We start from the raw sequence: 18,791 nt of genomic DNA, 5'->3' as shown, positions 1-18,791 counted from the left end.
AGCTTGTGTTATGAATTTGGCAACCTAAAAAGTTAGTTTCAAATTAGGATTCACAGTGACAAAACTATTAAAATAGTACACCCAATTCTTGATTGCTAAATTGATATCAATAATTGTTGGCCTATATTACTATTCGATAACAATTAGGAAGTGCACACATAGAAGAATTGAAAGCGACTAAACATCTTAAAGAGTATCGCCTATGACTCCTACTTTATGTTTCAACCTTTGCAACATTGTGATAGTGCCCCCTGCAAAGAACGCACTTCAACCGAACGCATGAGGCGGGCCAACCAGCGGAAATGTGTCGCAGCCATTTTGTCTAATTGGCTTTGCTACAAAGTAGAGATAAACCGGAAATGGCGCAGCATTTTCCCGAGCATTACTGTACTTTTTTTTGGCTATTTTGTTCTTCTTTTTGGCAACACTTTTGCTAATTAGCCGAACAAATATTTAAAGAACAGTTGCATTAAATTTAAAGACAGATGCGGCTTTCATTTTTTCATCGCTTCGTTTTGTCTATGCATTTATATAATTTTTTTGTAATCTTTGCTTAAAAACTTTGGCCTGGCCATAAATCAAGCGGCTCCTAACTCTTAACAATTCCATTACAGAATTAAAAGTGAAGAGAACTTTCAAGACAAAAAGGAAAATAGTTATTAAATATTTCTTTGGCTCGATGGCTGAGACTGAGAAACTCTTTTGAGCCGCACCTACAAAACCGAATGCCAACACAGACACAAAGTTTTTCCGATGCTTTTCACTGCTTTGCTTAATTTTCCTTCATTCCTTCTTCCTTTTTGCGCCCAACTTGTGTGCAAAACTTTTGTATATTTTGTTGCGCGATGCGTGTGGAAAAGTCAAATGGTGCCTTCTTTTTATTTCAAGTCCTTGTGAAACTATTAATTTGCATGATTATCGTTTAAGCATAAATTCATTTAAACGACATTGTCGTTAGCAGACACAAATATACATATACACTTACAGACACCCACCCACCCCCACCAGCACACAAACACAGACACACATGGCAAAATGGCGGCATTTGCCTTGGCTTTCAACTGGCTGTAAGTAAACAAACTTTTAAATTCCATTAAGTGCAATAAATTTTGCAACTGATACAAGGCAACGGTAAGGCAACTGTAAGGCAACGGTAAAGCGACGGTAAAGGCAACCTCGTTGGCAACACTAACACAAGCCAGTTGGCAGCGCACTCTGTCAGCCATTATCAGCAACTTTTTTGTTGCACGTCTACGTCTTGGAGCACCTTTAAACGTTGTGTGTACAAAGTTTAATTAGGCGCAGCATCTCATTAAGTTTCGTCTAAAAGCGCATTTACCAACACTGCAAAGTGCATATCCGCCAAGGATTTGAGGGAGGAGAAATCTCTGTAAGTAAATATTGCACTTATTTATTCTAATTTTAATATATTTACATTTTCGAAATAATAGAACTATTTTTGATATAGATAGATATTTTTAGATATAGATATACATATAGATATAGAAATAGATACAGATATAGATATAGATACAGATATAGATATAGATATAGATATAGATATAGATATATATATAGATATAGATATAGATATAGATATAGATATAGATATAGATATAGATATAGATATAGATATAGATATAGATATAGATATAGATATAGATATAGATATAGATATAGATATAGATATAGATATAGATATAGATATAGATATAGATATAGATATAGATATAGATATAGATATAGATATAGATATAGATATAGATATAGATATAGATATAGATATAGATATAGATATAGATATAGATATAGATAGATATAGATTTAGATATAGATATAGATATAGATATAGATATAGATATAGATATAGATATAGATATAGATATAGATATGGATATAGATATAGATATAGATTTAGATATAGATGTAGATATAGATATAGATATAGATATAGATATAGATATAGATATAGATATAGATATAGATATAGATATAGATATAGATATAGATATAGATATAGACATAGATATAGGTAAAAAAGTTAACCAAGTAAGCCTTCTATTAAATTTCACAATAATCAATCATCTTTTTCGTAACTTCCGAAACGGACATTCGAAAACGGACTCAGATCGTATTTACTCAAAGGAAATAAAATTTTAAGTTATTAAAAAATTCTGTTTTAAATGAGATGGATAATACATATTCGAGTCTCATTGCGGATAGTCTCCGATTACATGTAGACCGGAACGAAAAACTGCACAAGATGCGAAGCGGGTTACATGTTGAAGCAATGAAGATGATTCAAGAATTAACTATGCTCGAGAAGGAAGAGCCCCCATGTGGCAGCTCGAATTTGGAGCAACGTGGCATGCTGCAACTGCTCAATTATCTGATTGTTGACTATTTTAATTGGCATGGCTTTACGAACACAATGAAAACCTTTGCTCTAGAAACGGGCGAAAAGTCGCGACCGAAGCCGCGTGATAAGCTGCAACAAGAGCTTAAGGGAAAATTCATCCACGAACATCTGCCCATTCTGTTGCAAATGGTGTTGAAGGAATCTAATAAAGCCGACGACGCGTTGCTGGAAAAGAGTTTGTGGCAGAATATTCCAATTAAGGTAGACCAGGGCCCAAAAAAGTTGAAAAAAGCACAAGGCCGACTACGAGCAACAAAAGATCTTTCAACTAAAGAAAAGCCCAACAAAAAAGGGAAACGAGATGTTTACGGTGACGATGATGACTCAGATATACCAGATGAGGGAAAACTAAGCAACAATAGGGAGAGGAGACCTAAGAAAAACAATGCCCCTGCCAAAGAAATACGAGGCGAAGCCAATACTGCAAACACGATGATAAAAGAGCATCAGCCTAAAAAAATATCAAACAGTGCGAAAAACTTACAGAAATTCAGTAAAGCCTTAAAAAGTTTTCCCAATCTGAAAAGTTTTACCCACCTTAAAAGCTTTAATGAAAGCAAGATGAAGCTACAACCTACTCATGAAGCCCCGAAAAAAAGGGAGAACTCAAAGGGTCCTACTCCAAGGACAAAAGAGAAGACTGTGAAAACCCTGTCGCAGAATATAGAAACTTCACGTGGGTCTTGTCCTAGTATCTTACAAACAAATTCCAAGGCGTTGCCAATAAGAGTAGATCAATGGAAGAAGGAAATTTATAGTAAAGAGTCCCCAAATAGATTGGAAAACCTGAAAAAGTCTTATCTGACCTTCAAAGATATGCGAGTCAAAGGGCTGCCGACTAATCCGATAAACATACATGAAACTAGCGCCGCTATCGACACTACCAAAAACAAAGTAAATGTGCGCCAAAGAATGGTTGAGTCCAATGTCCAACATTCCAAAGTTCCTTTTTGACGGCTAGCGGGTCCTCCTGTTTTTGCCAAAATACATTCTTCGAGCATATTTTGTGACAAATGGACAACGCATCTCGTGACTGTTTCCTAGACCGAAGTGCAAGCTCCGTTCACTAAGGTGAATGTTGGAATAATAACTGTTGAAAACAATTATTTTGGAAAACAAGACTCGTTTTAAATGGTACAAGAAAATTAACTGATTTGATTTGATAAAATTCAGACAATTTTTGAAATAAAATTGAAATCGTTTGAGGGAAATTAAATTAATTTTGTTCTTATTAAACACAAAGTACTCCCTAAAAGCCAAAGTCGATGCGCTGCTTTTTGCAGCAGGTGAGCCGAGCACTTCAAGATGTCATTCACTGCACTTTGACTTCAACTCTTGAGACAGATCCAAAAACTTGGCAACGACGTGGAAAGTTCACCTAATGGCTAATGTATGCAGCCTCCAACTCAAGGTTATCTGCATGATTAACGAGCTGATGCCGTTAGCCGCTAGCTTGACAGAAAAAAACTTTGTAGACAAAAAAATTTATATAAATTTACGTATATATATATACAAATAAATGGAGAATTGTCTAGAACGGAGTAAGCATTTAGTCGAATTCATAGCATATTAGGATCTCTCTGGTTTCAAATACACATTCAAAATCAATTTGATTTCAAACTGTTAGCTTGCAAAATAAATATAAATTTCATTCGTTATCGACTTACAAATTTACTTTGAAGCGTTGTATTTTCAGTGCTCAGTATGGCAAATAGCTCGTATTCACAGATTATGGAAGACAGTATTAAGCTGCACTTTGAACGAAATGGCATACTGGACGAGATGCGTAGTGGACTGCATGTGAAGGTGCTGAACATGATGCGAGGCGAGAAGGACCTAAGAAAGGATGAGCCACTCTGTGGGGGCGATATGAAGCAGCGGGGCTTGGTGCAGCTGCTCAACTATCTGGTGGTGGACTATTTCGCGTGGTACGGCTACAAGCATACTCTGGAGACGTTCGCCCTTGAAACGGGCGACAAGTGCCAACTGAAGCCGCGTGAGAGGCTGCAGCGAGAGTTTGGCGAAAACTTTGCCCGCAAGGATCTGCCCATTCTCTTGCAAATGGTGATGAAGCAAACCAAAAAGATTAATGAGAAAAACTTGCCCGAGTCGCCAATACAAGCCAACATAAGCAGGAAATACATTCAAGCCGCACCTAAGGGAAAGGATATTCCACCTGAAGGCAGTTCAAACAATACACCGAATTTCCCGACAACGCATGTCAAGCCTAAAGATATTCAAGCCGATGATAGTGCAGGCAAGGTAAATGTGCGAGAAGCTATGAAAGAGTCGACAAAAGTTTTGACGAATTACTCATATGCGAAGCGTGTTAAAAGATCGTCCCCTACCTTAAGGAAAACGCGACATAGTTCCGAATATGAATCAAGTTCGCGGTGCACGACTGAGTCCGGTTCGCTCGAAGAAACATCCGATGACAGCGATGCCTTCGCTACAATACCCAATAGGTATTATTATCGCGAACAAGAGCTACCCGAACAAACATATCCGAACGGTTTTGGGGAGGAAGGTCCCTATGAGGTTCCCGGTCAAGTGAATATGCGCAAACAACTTAGGCCACAAGCCATTGTCAAGCGAAAGCCCCTGAAAATTGTTGAAATGCGGAGCGACGCCGACAAAGAGATGCCTCAGTGCAGCAAGAAAGATACTGCTAAAAGAGCTAATACCAAGAGCTCAGAGCAAACTTCAAAAAGGCGTACAATATACAAGTCACTAATGGCAGTTGGGAAGCCTAACTGCCCCGAAACTATGGTCGGCACCATGCAAGAGAGCTCCGACGATAGTGACGAGGATACCGATGACTACCTATAAATAAAATGTCATAAAAATTAATTCCGTTCCAAAATGCTTACAAAATTCTTAAGCTGTGATTTTTACTGTAAAATATATTCTCATCCATTGTTGTAATTAAAGTTCACCGCAGTTTCAGCTAAAATATGTGATTTAAATAAAGCACTGAAATCTGACTGTTAACAGAGTGATTGCTAATAGTTGCTAGTGAAAAGGTCATACCAGAGTGTCGTCTTATATGCAACTTTAAGAAATATTAAATCCGGTTCAAGCTGAACAGCGCCAGAAGGAAGTCTTATTATTTTGCTTCTCCCAGTCAAAGCCATTTGATATGACAAACACAAACTATACCAATGTGACGGCCATTAGTGAATGCCTTTCGGCCATGGGGCGGAACGATGAGCTGGATCGGGTTTCATTATAATTGAAGTCAATATGCGAGTTCGCAGAATTGTCTGAACGGAAAGTGCAGCAAATGCAAAACAGACAGCATCCGTCCGTCAATTGCATTGCATTAATATGTCGTGCGAGTCTTTACACCATTAATTACATGACCAATGGGTCAATATTATGACGGTTTGCAACTGAGATTCTTGACGCGGCGTCGTTGCCAAAAGCCATAACAACAAGGACAACAGGTACAACAACATACTCAATCAATTAATTAGGCATCTGGTGTGAGCCATCATTTGCTGCCAGAGCCTTTCAGGGCTGCTTGATTGATGCAGCTACAAGCTGCTGGACACTTAGCCTGCAATTAACTTGAAAATGAAAACAAAATTCACAGAGCAGAACTAGTCAAGCATTAGTGTTGAACAGACTCTGACTGGAAGTTGAGAGTATCGCAAACTTCGAAATAGACAAAGTTATTGATTTGAATTAAGAGATAAGCAAGAATTCGCTAATCGAAGACAACAAGTTAATAAATAAAAAAAAAAATTATAAATCATATTAAAAATCAAATCCAACGCGGCTATATCAGGACTTTTACAAGCAATAACTAAACATATAAATATATATATATATATTGACAGAGATTGTGGAACACATAACTATGAAAGTTTTCATCTTAGTTATCTATGGGAAAACCCATTCGGCTGCTAAGCAAATAGTAGTTGGGCGTGTAAATTGCAAAGTAATCATCATTTGAGATAGCCGCAGAAGAAATCACGTGCATGTTGCTCACATGTCAGCAGCGCGATGTCTGTGCCAGTGTCATTTCATTACTTCGCCATTTTCCATTGTCCAGTGCCACATTTCCCCACGCATGCCACTAATGAGGCTCGTTAGCGTGGTCGTTGGTTTGTCCAGTGCGTATTCTGCTCCTACTTCGATCGCCCTCAACCAGCTCCTGCTCCGTAATGTATGCAATACGCCAAATTGTACAAACGTACTGGACAAATCGATAAAGTAATTTGGGCATTGCAAAACAAACGACTGGCAGCGGATAAGCCCCAAGCAAAGGGCAACGAGCAGCAGTTGTTGCCCTCCTTGCAGCAACCGCTGCCCGCGAAATGTGCCACCAGCAAATACTGGCCACATAATTTTGTTTGGCTGCAACAGCACGTAACAGCATTGACTGACTGACGGACTGACGGACGGACTGAGTGACTGGCTGGCTGACAGACTGACTGACTGCGACTCGCTGGACTTTGTCCAGTTGGCAGTAGCCCGTTGCCAGTCGCCTAATTGCAGCACCATCTTGCGGTTATGCGTTCTACGTGCGTTTGTCGCACGTTCGGCTAATTAAAATTGCATTTTTGCTACCCTTGGTTATTGATATAGCCGATGTACCATATGATATCATACGTGCAGAAGGGGTTGCCCTGTGAGTATGGTTGCCGGTCACATTTTGTGGCCAATTATGAGCAATGTGTGGATGAAATATGTGAACCTGGCTTGGGGAATTGTTTAAATTGAATGAGGTATAATTGGTTATTTAATGTGAGGATCGCAGAGAGAGGCAATGATTTTTTAAATGAGATTTTATAGCTGTTGAGGATATATGAAATTATAGATAGACCAACTGCTTCAGTTAAACGTTCAAGTATTGACGATGAGAATCACAGAGAGAGGCAGTTTTTTGAATTAGATGATGTTATGCAAATGAAGATAACTTCTAAGAAGATAATGACGATAAATTATAAAGATAAAAATGTAATGAGTAATGAGAGACTTTAATTTATTTTTCATTTACTACACTCTCAGTTTAATTTACTATTTAAAGTATTCTTAAATATATTCAAATGTGATCGTATCCTATATTAAATAATATCCTTTCAGTTTACGCAACTGTCCATGAAGGAATTATGCCAAATGCTAAAAATCAATTTTTCAAAAACACAAAAACAACTTCAACAATTTAGTCTAACCCGTTCGAGTCCCACATGGCGTATGTGCAATAATAATGCGTGTGTCACTGGGCAATGGACCCTAGACTAAAAAGATTTGATGTAAATAGTTTGTGGGTTTTTCTCGACTTTTCAGTCAGCTTATAAAATTGTTTTGCTCCGTTTTCATATTGTTGACTGCAAATTTGGTGTGGTCAAATTTGTTTGGCATGTTCAATGCTCATTTGTGGCTTTGGTTAGATTTGACACAAAATCAGGCACAGAAACCAAATGGACTTTAATCCAATCAGATATTAAGCCAAAAGCTTTTTACCCTCTGAATTCATTTGAAGCTGTGGGTAGACACAGCTAATGCTCCTGGCAAAGCTGCTTAAGCATAAGATCTTAAATTATTCAGCTGCTCATTTTATCGGGAAAGAAAAACAGATAAATTTATATGAGAAAACTAGTTAGTTGGATTTTCTATACCAACTTAAATATTAACAAAACTAAAGTACGTGAAGTTAAAGTTTTATATAAGCTTTAATAGTTTGTTTTTTTTTTTTTAACATCAAAATTTCGATTATTTTGATGCATAGGGTATTCGAAAGTCGTTCACAAATCTGTAGTTAGTTCCATCTTAGTGGTTTAATTTATGTTTTTGATATGCTTAACTTTTTGCAACAACAAACGACACAGCAAGCGACGCTGATGAGTTGACAAAAGCTTAATGAAACTTAACGTAAGCAAACAGGCAACACACACACACACACATATACAGCAATAGAGCAAGATACACACACACACAACGCCATTTTGTAAGCAGCGATGCGAAAAACGTATTTTAGTGATTTTTAATGCGAAAGCAATTTGAAAAGTTTGTTTGCCAAAAGTTGAAATGATAGAGACATGTAGAGGGTGGTGCCTTGGTGTGGTGCGTTGGGTGTTTGTGGGACGCCTTGTGCTGGCTGACAACTCCAACTTGTGGGTGGCTGATTAGGCAGCCACTGCACACACACATTTTTGAGGCTGTGCGCGACAGCCGCGACAAAGCTGATTGAAATAATTGCGGGTGTTTGCCTGAGCTTAGCTCTGTGTGTGCGTAGGCATGACATGGCGGCCTCTCAGTAGACCTGTAAATTATCAAATGTGTAAATTAGTGTAGAAAATGCGGGATAAGCTGAACTTGCTGACAGGTAAAAGAAATAATGACAGTCAAAACAGTTAATTGGAGCTGCTGCGGCAGAGAAAGCGACACGGAAAAGTAAATTAAAGGAAATGAATAAAAAAATGCACAGTTAACATAACGTGAGACTGGTAAACTACGTAATGCTCTGCATGTTAACGTTAGCATAGATGCATTTAGCAGAAGCTGTTAAAGCTAGCAGTTAGATATTATGTTATCTACAGAAAGTGATGTGTTTTCGGTGCTGTTATATGTCATATAAATCATGTTGTAGTTAACAGAGACTGTTAATGCTAACAGTTGCCCTTAACATGTCGTATACATACCGTATATTATACATACATATATATATTTATATATATAATATATTTATATATATAATATATATATATATATATATATATATATATATATATATATATATATATATATATATATATATATATATATATATATATATTGAATCGGAATTGATTTACAGAACAGCCTATGCACTTACAATTTATTTGCATTAGGATTTTAACCAAGTTTATGCTTCAATAATAGCTTAAAGAGGCTAAAAATAAAGGAAGTTAACTTTTTTGCTCGTTTATCACGAGTCATTTGTAGGAAATTCGATGTTAGATGCTTGTTACGCCAAAGTGTTGTCTACTCTATTAAGTTTTCCATTATAGATGATAGCGATCAAAGCCTTGGCGCTTAGTTCAAGCAAACGCACACACACATACAACCATACACATATGCTCACTCACACACTAAACAAATTTGAGCAAGTTGAAACGTAAATCGAATAAAAGGCCCAAAGTAAAAGCAGTTACCAATATGGATACAGGCTGCAGAAGCTGCTACTTTGGTGTCGACAAGGACACAGGCTTACTAGGAGTGCCAAGGGGTCGAAGCGAGAGAAAGAGAAGCAAGTGCAATGTGTCTTTGCATGTGTTAGTGTGTGTGGGACTGTGGGGGCGTCATGACAACAATGGCATTTTGATACTTTTGTATGAGATTTAATGAAATTTGAATCCTTTTGTTGAGTGGAATGACAGCGTGCGAGAAACTGGGAAAAAGGAAGACACAGACAGCGATGAAGTGAGAGAAAGGGAGCGAGCGAAGAGTGAGACAGAAAAAGTGAGAGAAGGAAACAAGCTGCAGGCGAAGCTGTCTTGCCTGCCAATGCCATGTCATGTAGTTAAGGTATTTTCGGCTCTCCATGGGTGCGTGTATGTGTCTTTGATATGATATGAATGTATGTAACACAACAATAGTAAAACAATCTTCTTAATGCACACTTTGGCCTAAAGGAATTTTTCACTTGTAAGACGAAACTTGTAAACACACAGAGAGAGAAAGGGAGCGAGAGCAAGAGAGAGAGAGAGAGAGAGGAAGAGAAATGCCATCACTTGCCTAGCAGTGCCTGTTAAGCTAGTATGAGTGTATGTTTGTCTGTGGGTACGTATTTATATAAGATACATATATTGACAAAGAAACATGTTAATAAACAGCTGGAAGTTTGCTTTATTATCATCAGCTCAAAAGCAAGCAGGACGCCACGCAAAAAGGAAGTAAAAGCCAGGCTGAAGACGTTTGGGAATTGCCCCAAAAAGGGTTCCCTTGTCTGGTAGCGTGTGTGTGTGCGTCTGTGTAAGAGGGTCTCTGTGGGTGCTTAAACAGAAGCTGAGGTATCAATAACAATGTACAGCAGAGAGGCAGCAACATGCAACAACAACAACAATGCTGAGCCGCTTTATTAGCTGCTTGTGGGCAAAAATGACAAAGATGTCCTTTGCACACACATATACACTTGCATACTTAGACCCTCGCTAGGACCTTTGTCTATGTGCTACTTATAGCCGAATTTGAGCCCCTCGATGAGCTGCTGCGGTCTATGTGTCGCTTTGTGTGAACAGTTAAAACAATTTTGATTGTGAATAACTAAGTTAGGCGTGAGAATAGATAGCACAAGCTGTGAATGAATTCACGATTAGCATTTGAATTACTTAACTGAATAAAAGACGAGATTATAGCTTCAGAATTTCGTTATAGAAGCAAAGAAATAACTTAATAAGTTCAACTTAAAATTTGAGAATTTTCTAGGCTCCATGAGACTCGTCTATTGTTTGAATATATAATTGTATAAATAAGTTGTAAATTGTATAATAAAATATTATGAATTACCCTAAGATTCTCACCCAAATAGCCTGTCTATTCGTTTGGGCTGTGCAGACCAGAGATATACTAGTCCCTGCACTAGAGTAAGCATAAGGCTTAAACGTCACCAGCCTCAAAACCTACCTCACCGGATCTTGACTTACAACATATAAGATATATATAAGAACCTGCCTTGTAGCTACACTCTATAACTCTTTGTTATCCCAAGCAATGTATTCTGTGTGCGCAAAGAGACTATATTAATTCATTTCTGTCTAGATTAAATTTTCAGCCCCAGAAACTATGTTAATTAACGTCTGTTTAGATTGCTTAACTCCATTATTTAAAAATAAAACCTACTCGTGTGGTATATTAATTAAATTAACAATAAATAAATTCCTTGAACATTTTAATGATGTGAAACAAAATGCAGGTAACTGAGATACCATTAGCGTCAACATAACACATTTCTGTAAAATTTAATAAATTCAAATTAATATTATTATTTTACTCAAATTCTCAAAGATAAATCATTTCGTATTTTGAAATTTATAAGTCGAATTTAAACTAATTAGTGCTTAGATAATAATTCTAAATCGCAAGCAAATCAGAAGATGCATTTATATTATTAATTATTAATACAAACTGAATTTACAGAATATTCTCATTAAAATAAAAGCGATTCCCAAAATAGAAAACCGAGGCAAATTTCAATTAGGGATTTAGATTTCAGGATACAATAAGCACTGGCAATAATTGCTTGTAATATGCAGATATTTAGTGTGTGTGTTGGCGTGTGTTAACTATCTTAGGCAACTAAATTAAGTTGAAATTCATTTTGGCCTTGCAAGTGATAATATTGCCAGACTGCTGGCAATATTACATTTAATTTTTGCCACTCCCACTTGTACAACAACCTGAACATGCAATTATTTTGCAAAGTCTCTTTCTCTTGAAGGTAAATTTGCATTCAAGGATACTGCGTCAAGTGTGTAGAAATTGGAAAGCGTTGAATGCCATTGTGACCACATGGCAAATGCTTAACAGGGCGTATACTTAATAAAAGCTGCAAGTACATTTTCTGCTGCCGACATTTTAGTGGCTGCACTTATTTGTGTCTTCTTCAGTTTAATTTTTTTTGCCTACCATCAGTCGATGCTATGCGTACAATTTTTAATTAAAAAATTAATCATACAGGCAACAGAAAACGGAAAAGTAGCTGGCTACGGACGTATAGAGTAGGTAAGCAGAAATGTGCGACTAGTTGCGCTTTGTTGCTTTTATCTGCTTGACTCGAAGATAAATTTTAGCTGTGCGCATTTTATGGCAGCCTCCTTGACGAAATATGCGTGTGGTTGTCTAGCACCCGCTCCCAATGCTTCCCTCTCCCTGTGTCTCTATCTGTGTTTCCGAAAAGTATGCAGCAAGTTTATGAAAATTCTTTGTTTACGCCCAGGTGTGTGTGTGCGTGTGAGTGTACGTATGTGTGTGTGCTAGGTAAATTGTCTCGGTTTGTTAATTTTGCGTTCCTGTCAAATTTATATGCTGGTTAGCTCCAAGCAAACTTTCAGCTGACAGCCGAATTTTGTTTGTGTTCGTTTCTAATTTATGAGCACAATTAGATATGTGGCACACTGTGCAGGTACAGTTTGAAACTTGAACAAGCATTGTTTGTCTTTGGATTTAAGTGTAATTAAAAGGCGTTTGGTTTTGAAAATGCCATAAAATTTCAAAAGAGACCATTTTGGTGTAGGTAATCTCATTTTTTTTTAAAATAATCACGTTTATGTTCACACTTTTACATAAAATTCTGTTAACACGTTGAACTGCGTAATTACAGCTGCTGTAACAGCATATGTTATTGCACTAACAGACAAAATGCAATTGCAGTTCTGCTAACAGCGCACTTGTTGTGTTTAACAGTTTCTGTTATGCCATGAAAATATAAAAATACAGATCAAAAGCGCTGCAGTCTGCTGCGCTAACAGTGTATTTCCAAAAAACATTAAATTGTTCCGGAAAGCAGATCCTTTATGTATTAGACTTTAATGCATAAAATTTTATATAAAATAAAATTAAACTTATCAAAATAGGAATGAAACATTCGTATAAAGCGAAACAGAAGTATGCTGAAATATATATTAGAACTTAGAATATATAAATATATATACATATGTATATATTCATATGTTTGTATGTAGAATTGTACAGTTGGCGATCTGAAAATATAAAATTGTCTATTAATCTAACTTAAAACCACAAAACAAATATGAAGTTTGTGCTGCTTTATCACTTTTTTCAGTGCGAATATATTAGAACGCATCTGGCATCCCTTTCGCACACGCACAAGTTGCTTCCCGGCAAAGAGACAGATTTACATGGAAAACATTTTACAGAAAGAGGCACAAAACGTAACTAGAGCAACATAATGCAAACAGCATACGCATGCACACATATAGACACAAAGCCACACCTACATACACGCATACAAGCTATTTGAATGCCTAAATATTTTACAAACTAATATCAATTCAATTTGTATGCATTGAGAAATTGTGTGTGCGTGTCTATGGATGCCAAGGCATCGATGTGGCATTCCGACACACGCAGGTGACACAAGCTGCCCCAATAATTTATGTATTTCTAATAAGAGTAACATTCACATGTTATTGTTGTTGGGTGACAACACAATTTGAGGCTATGTGCAAGTGGGCACAACTCGTGCGGCCAGTTCTCTTTACTTGCTTCTTTCCCGCAAGCCGACAATAAGACATGTGGTCAATGTTCACACAAATTCACTTTTCGCCTAGCACTGAGAAAAGAACACATTTTAAATAAAGTACTGTAAATAAAATACGGGAAAATGGTGATCTCAGACTTTTATGGGTTTTGTGTATTTGACGGACTTCAAATGAAGGACGATGATGTCGGGTTCTCTCAATCTCAAGATTAAGGTTCAGCTTTTATACTCAAACTAACAAACTAAGCAAAACTGTTAACTAATATAATTATTTTTTTACTGGTTTATTCTAGCTGCAGAACGAGCAACACGGATATTTAAATTATACAACGATAATACACATATATATTTTATCAAACAAACTTTATCAAGTTATGTCAGTAAAACTTACATATGTGATTTACATAAAATAAATATTGAAATCAATTGTATTTTATTAAAGTCAGAATATATACAAAATAAAATTACACCCCGATATAAGCGACAACTTAGTTTTAAATTTTACTTTTATAACGTTTTATTGCAATTTAAAATAATTTACGCGCCACTTTTAACGGCACGACGTTTTCTGCCTGATAACAGCGGTATTTTTTAGGCACAAATACACAATCCGTATTTAATCATATCGACAGCTTACAAGTTATCGATAACTGTCAAATCTACGAAACTACGTGGTAAGCAAAAATAGTAATGGCAAATAAACCAAATAAAGACAACGGAAGCCCAAATGATTGGGATCAGAGCGATGAGGATGACAACTGGGACGATTGGGGCGATGGTGAAGAAGATGAGGATAAGTTTGTTCACATTGAAAAAGAGCAGCCGCCACACAACAACAAAGCAACGGAAGAGAAATCAGATAGAACTGTTAAAACTGAACTCGAGACAACAGCGGCTCCTCCTGCACCCGTCTCTTCCTCAACCTCCTCCTCTGGCTGGGGCTCGTGGGGAGGAAAGCTGAGCTCTGTACTGAGTACCGCCACCGAGGGCCTGGGCAACATAACAACCCAAGTGAATCAGGGCCTTAATCAGATAATTGGAGTGCCCGATCCAGAAGAGCTGGCGCGCATCAATGCAGCCGAAGAGGCATCCAAGCCGCCGAAACCAGAACAGCTCACAAAAGCCGAAACAGAAACAGTTACAGAAAAATCCGACTCTGGTGTGCCTGCATTTAATCTCGGATTGGTCACAACTCTTGGCTCGAAGGTACTCAACACGGGTCTGGACACACTCGAAGGCATCGGCAAAAAGACAATGAACATATTGCAAGAGAACGATCCGAAGCTGATGAACAAACGTAAATTGCTGGGACTCGAGGCAAATAAACCCAATTTGAGCGCCGTGCTGCTAGAAGCTAAGAAGGATGCAGACCAAATGGAGCAATCGCTGCACGAATTGCAACTGGAGAAACGAAAGGCGCAGCTGCGCTTCGATGTGCTCTTCGAGAACTATTGTGGCCTAGTTCACTACGAGGCACTGGAAATACTATCCAAAGAGTCGCGTCTGAAGCTGGACACGCTGCTCGATGCGGTTAGCGGGCAGGCTCTAAGCGAGCTGCAGGCAAGACGAAATAAAATTCAAGTTCAAATAAGTTACATATTAATAATATTCATTGTGATGCAGGAAACTATAGACGAGGTCAAGGAGTTACTGGAACTAGAGGATTTGGAGTGCGACAGCGAGGGCGACTATACAGCTGAAGAGCTTGGCCAGCGTTTGATGGCCACGATAGCTGACGCAGAGCTGGGTATTAAATTCGATGATGTGGCTAGGTGACCAGGCATAAAGATTTATAATTGAATGTGTATACTAATATAGGCATTCCCTTTGCAGTCACTGGACGCAGTCGCTCAGCTGGTTGAGCTCAGAAGAAGCAACCGTTGCTGATCTAGAACAGGCCTATGCGAAGAGCATCAATGTTTTGAGTGAAGCATGTGCCCTACAAATGTGTAAGCTGCACAAAATCGCTGAACTGATGTTGGTGAAGCCGCATCACAGCACTGCCAACGAGGTAGATGGCATCGTGCATCTCTGCAAGCAATTCAATGGACATCTTCAAGGACTAACGCAACGATTTGCTGCGCTCCTGAGCAGCAAGAGCGATGCCTCCGACTCCGTGCAACAGGACGAATGCAAAACAAGGGTTAATACATACTTTAACGAAATGTTGTCCGCTGTCAAGTATATCGAACAGGCCTATAAACTCTTTACCCCCATATTGCAAATGGGCGCGGTTTAGTAATCCAAATCTTGCTAGCTTAAATGTTGTTATAATACTATATTATAAAGAATTAGCTACATCTATCCTCATTTTGTGTATTGGTTTTTTGTTTTTATATAAATATATAACGAATTCTTTTCGATTTGTGATACATGATTCTCATTGTAATGTTTTAAATCCCTTTAATCTAAAATAAAGCAGGGGCTGTTAAAATTTGTAAAACATTCGCAGACGAAGTTATTAACTGTATGCATAGGCATTCTGTTAATCTGCTTAACAGCCTAAAGCCTTTCGGTTTCTAGTGCAATTACAGCGCTAGCGACGTAGAATCTACGTGCTAACTATATGCTACATACAACGTACTATTCTCAACAGTTTGTTCTATGCTAGTAAACAGTCTATAAATGAATTCTCATTAACTTTCTGTTCTTCTAAACACAATTAAGCAGTTGTCTTATAATTTGTTTTTATTACTAATTATACAAATTATATATTTTCTTAGCTCTGTCTCATAGTTTACATTGTACAAATTGAACAAACTTTTAGCTTAATTAATAGCGCTTGTTTGCCAGCAACACAGTGAAATTGAGCTGCCGCACAGATATATTAACCAGCTGGCCAAAAACAAAAAACATACTGGTTTATAAAAACATTACTTTGTTGTTTGTTCTTTAATTCCTCCACTTTACATGGCTGTTCGTTGGTTCAGTAACAATCGCGCGCTCAACAGTATTTAAAATCTTAAATCTGGCTTGTACTTAAGCATGTATCTGCAAGAAAGAATTTATATTAAATAGCGATTTAAGATTAATAGAACATTTCGGGGCATTTACTTGTCCAGTGTCTCCCAAAATTTACTCAGCACAGCTCGATCCAAATGCCTTTTATTTTGGGATAGACGCAACAGCGTCACAGACCAACGTTCCACATTCGCATCCAATTTCAGCTCACTGAAACACAAGTGAAAAGCGCAAACTGCAAGGAAAAAGGACACTAAATGAATACACTTTGTGATAATTCAAGAATTGGTTACATACTTTTTGAGAATATTTCCACGGGATTTCCATCCCAGGGCCAGCCTTTGAATTGCCATTGTGGACCCATGACGAAAACAGCGACAACGCGCTGCCAATCCTGTTGGCTGAGCTTAATAGGATTGTCGACAACACGATACGAGACAGTCTGATTATTGCGTTTACGCTAAAAGAATTTTTAAAGAATTAAATTGAACTCGAAATCATATTAGGTTTTGGTTTACATGCAACAACACTTCGCTCTCACGCTGACAGCCCTGTAGCTTCTTCTCCGACGTGGACATGAAGCGCAAATCCTGCAGTATATCCTTAACATTTAACATTGTTATAAGGCTCGTGTTGGCAGAAGGTATTATAATAATGGGTGTACGCGACGGCCGCTTCTGTGGCCCGTTCGCTGGCAGTTGTCGAGCTTGTGCCGCGGGCAGCAGATCTTTGGGCGTAGCACGTGTTACAGCTGTGGGTGTGGCTGCAGCTGCACCAGCACCATGTGGCATACTTGCCTGAGCCTTGCGCTGTGCCAACGAACCCTCTGTCACGGATTTGAGCGACATGCCGTGATATGTGCCCAGCGTATCGATTTTAAAGCCTTCAGTCTCCTCCTTCTGACGATTGAAACGTTCCTGATCGTAACGATTGTATTGCGACAGCTGCGGCTGTGGCTTGGTAATGCGCGCCGGCTCAGGCATCTTAATGGGATTCGGTGCCTGTGGCCGATTACGTCCCTCCTCACGCGCTTTAATACCCTGAAGCATAGCGAAAATATTCTTGGCAAACACTTTGCCTGTGCTCTGCAGCACTGAGGTGCGTGTACGCCATTGCCTTTCGCGGCTTATAATATCCTTCGTGGAATCCACGTCGTAATCGAGTATAGCGCGCAGATCTGTGCCCATGGCTTCTTCATTGTCTGTACGCTTGATTGTAGTACGCTTGTTGGCCAAACGTTTCGCCTTGATGGCCGCAATCTTTTCCACTGACATCGTCTCTGAGAGCGACTTAATATTGTCCATGTTGACGGCCGTTTCCTTCTGATTGACATCCCAGCGTGCAGCCAACTGTTCGCGCACCTTCTGCACCTGCGTCTCTTCGAAGCGAGCTTTTTTGGCTGCCGTCTCACCGCTAGTCGCCGCATCTCCATCGGCTGTACGCTTCACTTGTGTGGGTATCTCTAATGGAGCACTTTTGTCGATGCTGGCGCATGTGGGCGTCTCGCCATTGAGATAAGCAAGCAGTTCCTTACGATCGGGCCGATTTACGGCGGGTATATCCTCGGCAGCACACTGCCGCACATACACCGAATGCTGTAGCATAACATTTTTGAGCAAATACAATAGGCACTCGAGTGTATAATATTCACGTGGAGCCCCCTTTTTGCCAGAGCTGCAAAAAAGTTGCGTTGACAAAAAAGAAGAGAATATATAACAATATTTCGGGTGAAATGTTGGTTAGCTATTTACCCATATTTGAGATAATTAGTCTTAACACTCTTGGGCCAGGAGAATTCACCAAAAATAATTTGATTATCACGCTCGATTATCTCCTTTTTGTTTATGTTGTATTGCCGCAAGAGACTTAGCGGATCCGCCATTTTTGTCTATCCTTCGTTTTACGCTACACGAGTTGCTCGTCCTTGTCGCTGTTATTGTAACAATTTATTAGGTTAACGGGCAAAACAATTATATACGAAAATATAACAAAAGTTGAAAATTTAGCTATTTTATTTTAGCATATTTTTCACTTCTCACATCGCGTATTTTGGTTTGCTGCTGCTGCTTCTTCAACCAAACGAAGCTGTCAGACTCAACTACTCGATAGCTGAACGTTCAAGCGTTGCCACACGACGTATGTATTCGATACATTTTTCGTTCTATTATGAGCTCGACATATGAATTATATCGAATTGGCCTG

The 18,791-nt window shown here is 38.5% G+C and overlaps 3 protein-coding genes across 3 annotated transcripts; 2 read left to right on the top strand and 1 right to left on the bottom strand.

The window, feature by feature from the left end:
* Positions 1 to 4,012: 4,012 nt before the first annotated feature.
* On the top strand, positions 4,013 to 5,372 carry LOC111604886. The gene has a single exon (XM_023323126.2). The coding sequence runs from the start codon at positions 4,124 to 4,126 to the stop codon at positions 5,246 to 5,248; it is 1,125 nt and encodes a 374-aa protein (XP_023178894.2). The 5' UTR covers positions 4,013 to 4,123; the 3' UTR covers positions 5,249 to 5,372.
* Positions 5,373 to 14,138: 8,766 nt separating this feature from the next.
* LOC111604841 (protein FAM114A2) lies at positions 14,139 to 15,889 on the top strand. The gene is made up of 3 exons (XM_023323073.2): positions 14,139 to 15,188; positions 15,252 to 15,400; positions 15,462 to 15,889. Exons 1-3 carry the CDS (start codon positions 14,319 to 14,321, stop codon positions 15,865 to 15,867), a joined length of 1,425 nt encoding a protein of 474 aa, XP_023178841.2. The 5' UTR covers positions 14,139 to 14,318; the 3' UTR covers positions 15,868 to 15,889.
* A 415-nt stretch (positions 15,890 to 16,304) lies between these two features.
* On the bottom strand, positions 16,305 to 18,701 carry LOC111604838 (parafibromin). The gene is made up of 5 exons (XM_023323069.2): positions 18,341 to 18,701; positions 17,108 to 18,263; positions 16,887 to 17,049; positions 16,683 to 16,824; positions 16,305 to 16,619 (listed from the first exon to the last, which is right to left on the bottom strand). The coding sequence occupies exons 1-5, from the start codon at positions 18,469 to 18,471 to the stop codon at positions 16,583 to 16,585; spliced, it is 1,629 nt and encodes a 542-aa protein (XP_023178837.1). The 5' UTR covers positions 18,472 to 18,701; the 3' UTR covers positions 16,305 to 16,582.
* Positions 18,702 to 18,791: the final 90 nt, after the last annotated feature.

The sequence above is a fragment of the Drosophila hydei genome, unplaced genomic scaffold (genome assembly GCF_003285905.1).
Source record: "Drosophila hydei strain 15085-1641.00,03,60 unplaced genomic scaffold, DhydRS2 tig00000063-arrow-pilon, whole genome shotgun sequence".
NCBI classification, from domain to species: domain Eukaryota; kingdom Metazoa; phylum Arthropoda; class Insecta; order Diptera; family Drosophilidae; genus Drosophila; species Drosophila hydei.
The sequence above is the reverse complement of the archived record's forward strand: the minus strand, read 5'-3'. Positions and strand labels throughout refer to the sequence as shown.

What these genes read in the sequence shown, in the direction of transcription:
- LOC111604886 (XM_023323126.2), top strand. Translation starts at nt 4,124, where the DNA reads ATGGCAAATAGCTCGTATTCACAGATTATGGAAGACAGTATTAAGCTG.
- LOC111604841 (XM_023323073.2), top strand. Translation starts at nt 14,319, where the DNA reads ATGGCAAATAAACCAAATAAAGACAACGGAAGCCCAAATGATTGGGAT. An exon ending in AGGCTCTAAGCGAGCTGCAG is followed by an intron (nt 15,189 to 15,251) that starts GCAAGACGAAAT and finishes ATTGTGATGCAG; the next exon opens with GAAACTATAGACGAGGTCAA. An exon ending in AAATTCGATGATGTGGCTAG is followed by an intron (nt 15,401 to 15,461) that starts GTGACCAGGCAT and finishes TTCCCTTTGCAG; the next exon opens with TCACTGGACGCAGTCGCTCA.
- LOC111604838 (XM_023323069.2), bottom strand. Translation starts at nt 18,471, where the DNA reads ATGGCGGATCCGCTAAGTCTCTTGCGGCAATACAACATAAACAAAAAG. An exon ending in ACTAATTATCTCAAATATGG is followed by an intron (nt 18,264 to 18,340) that starts GTAAATAGCTAA and finishes ACTTTTTTGCAG; the next exon opens with CTCTGGCAAAAAGGGGGCTC. An exon ending in CGTGGAAATATTCTCAAAAA is followed by an intron (nt 16,825 to 16,886) that starts GTATGTAACCAA and finishes TTTTCCTTGCAG; the next exon opens with TTTGCGCTTTTCACTTGTGT.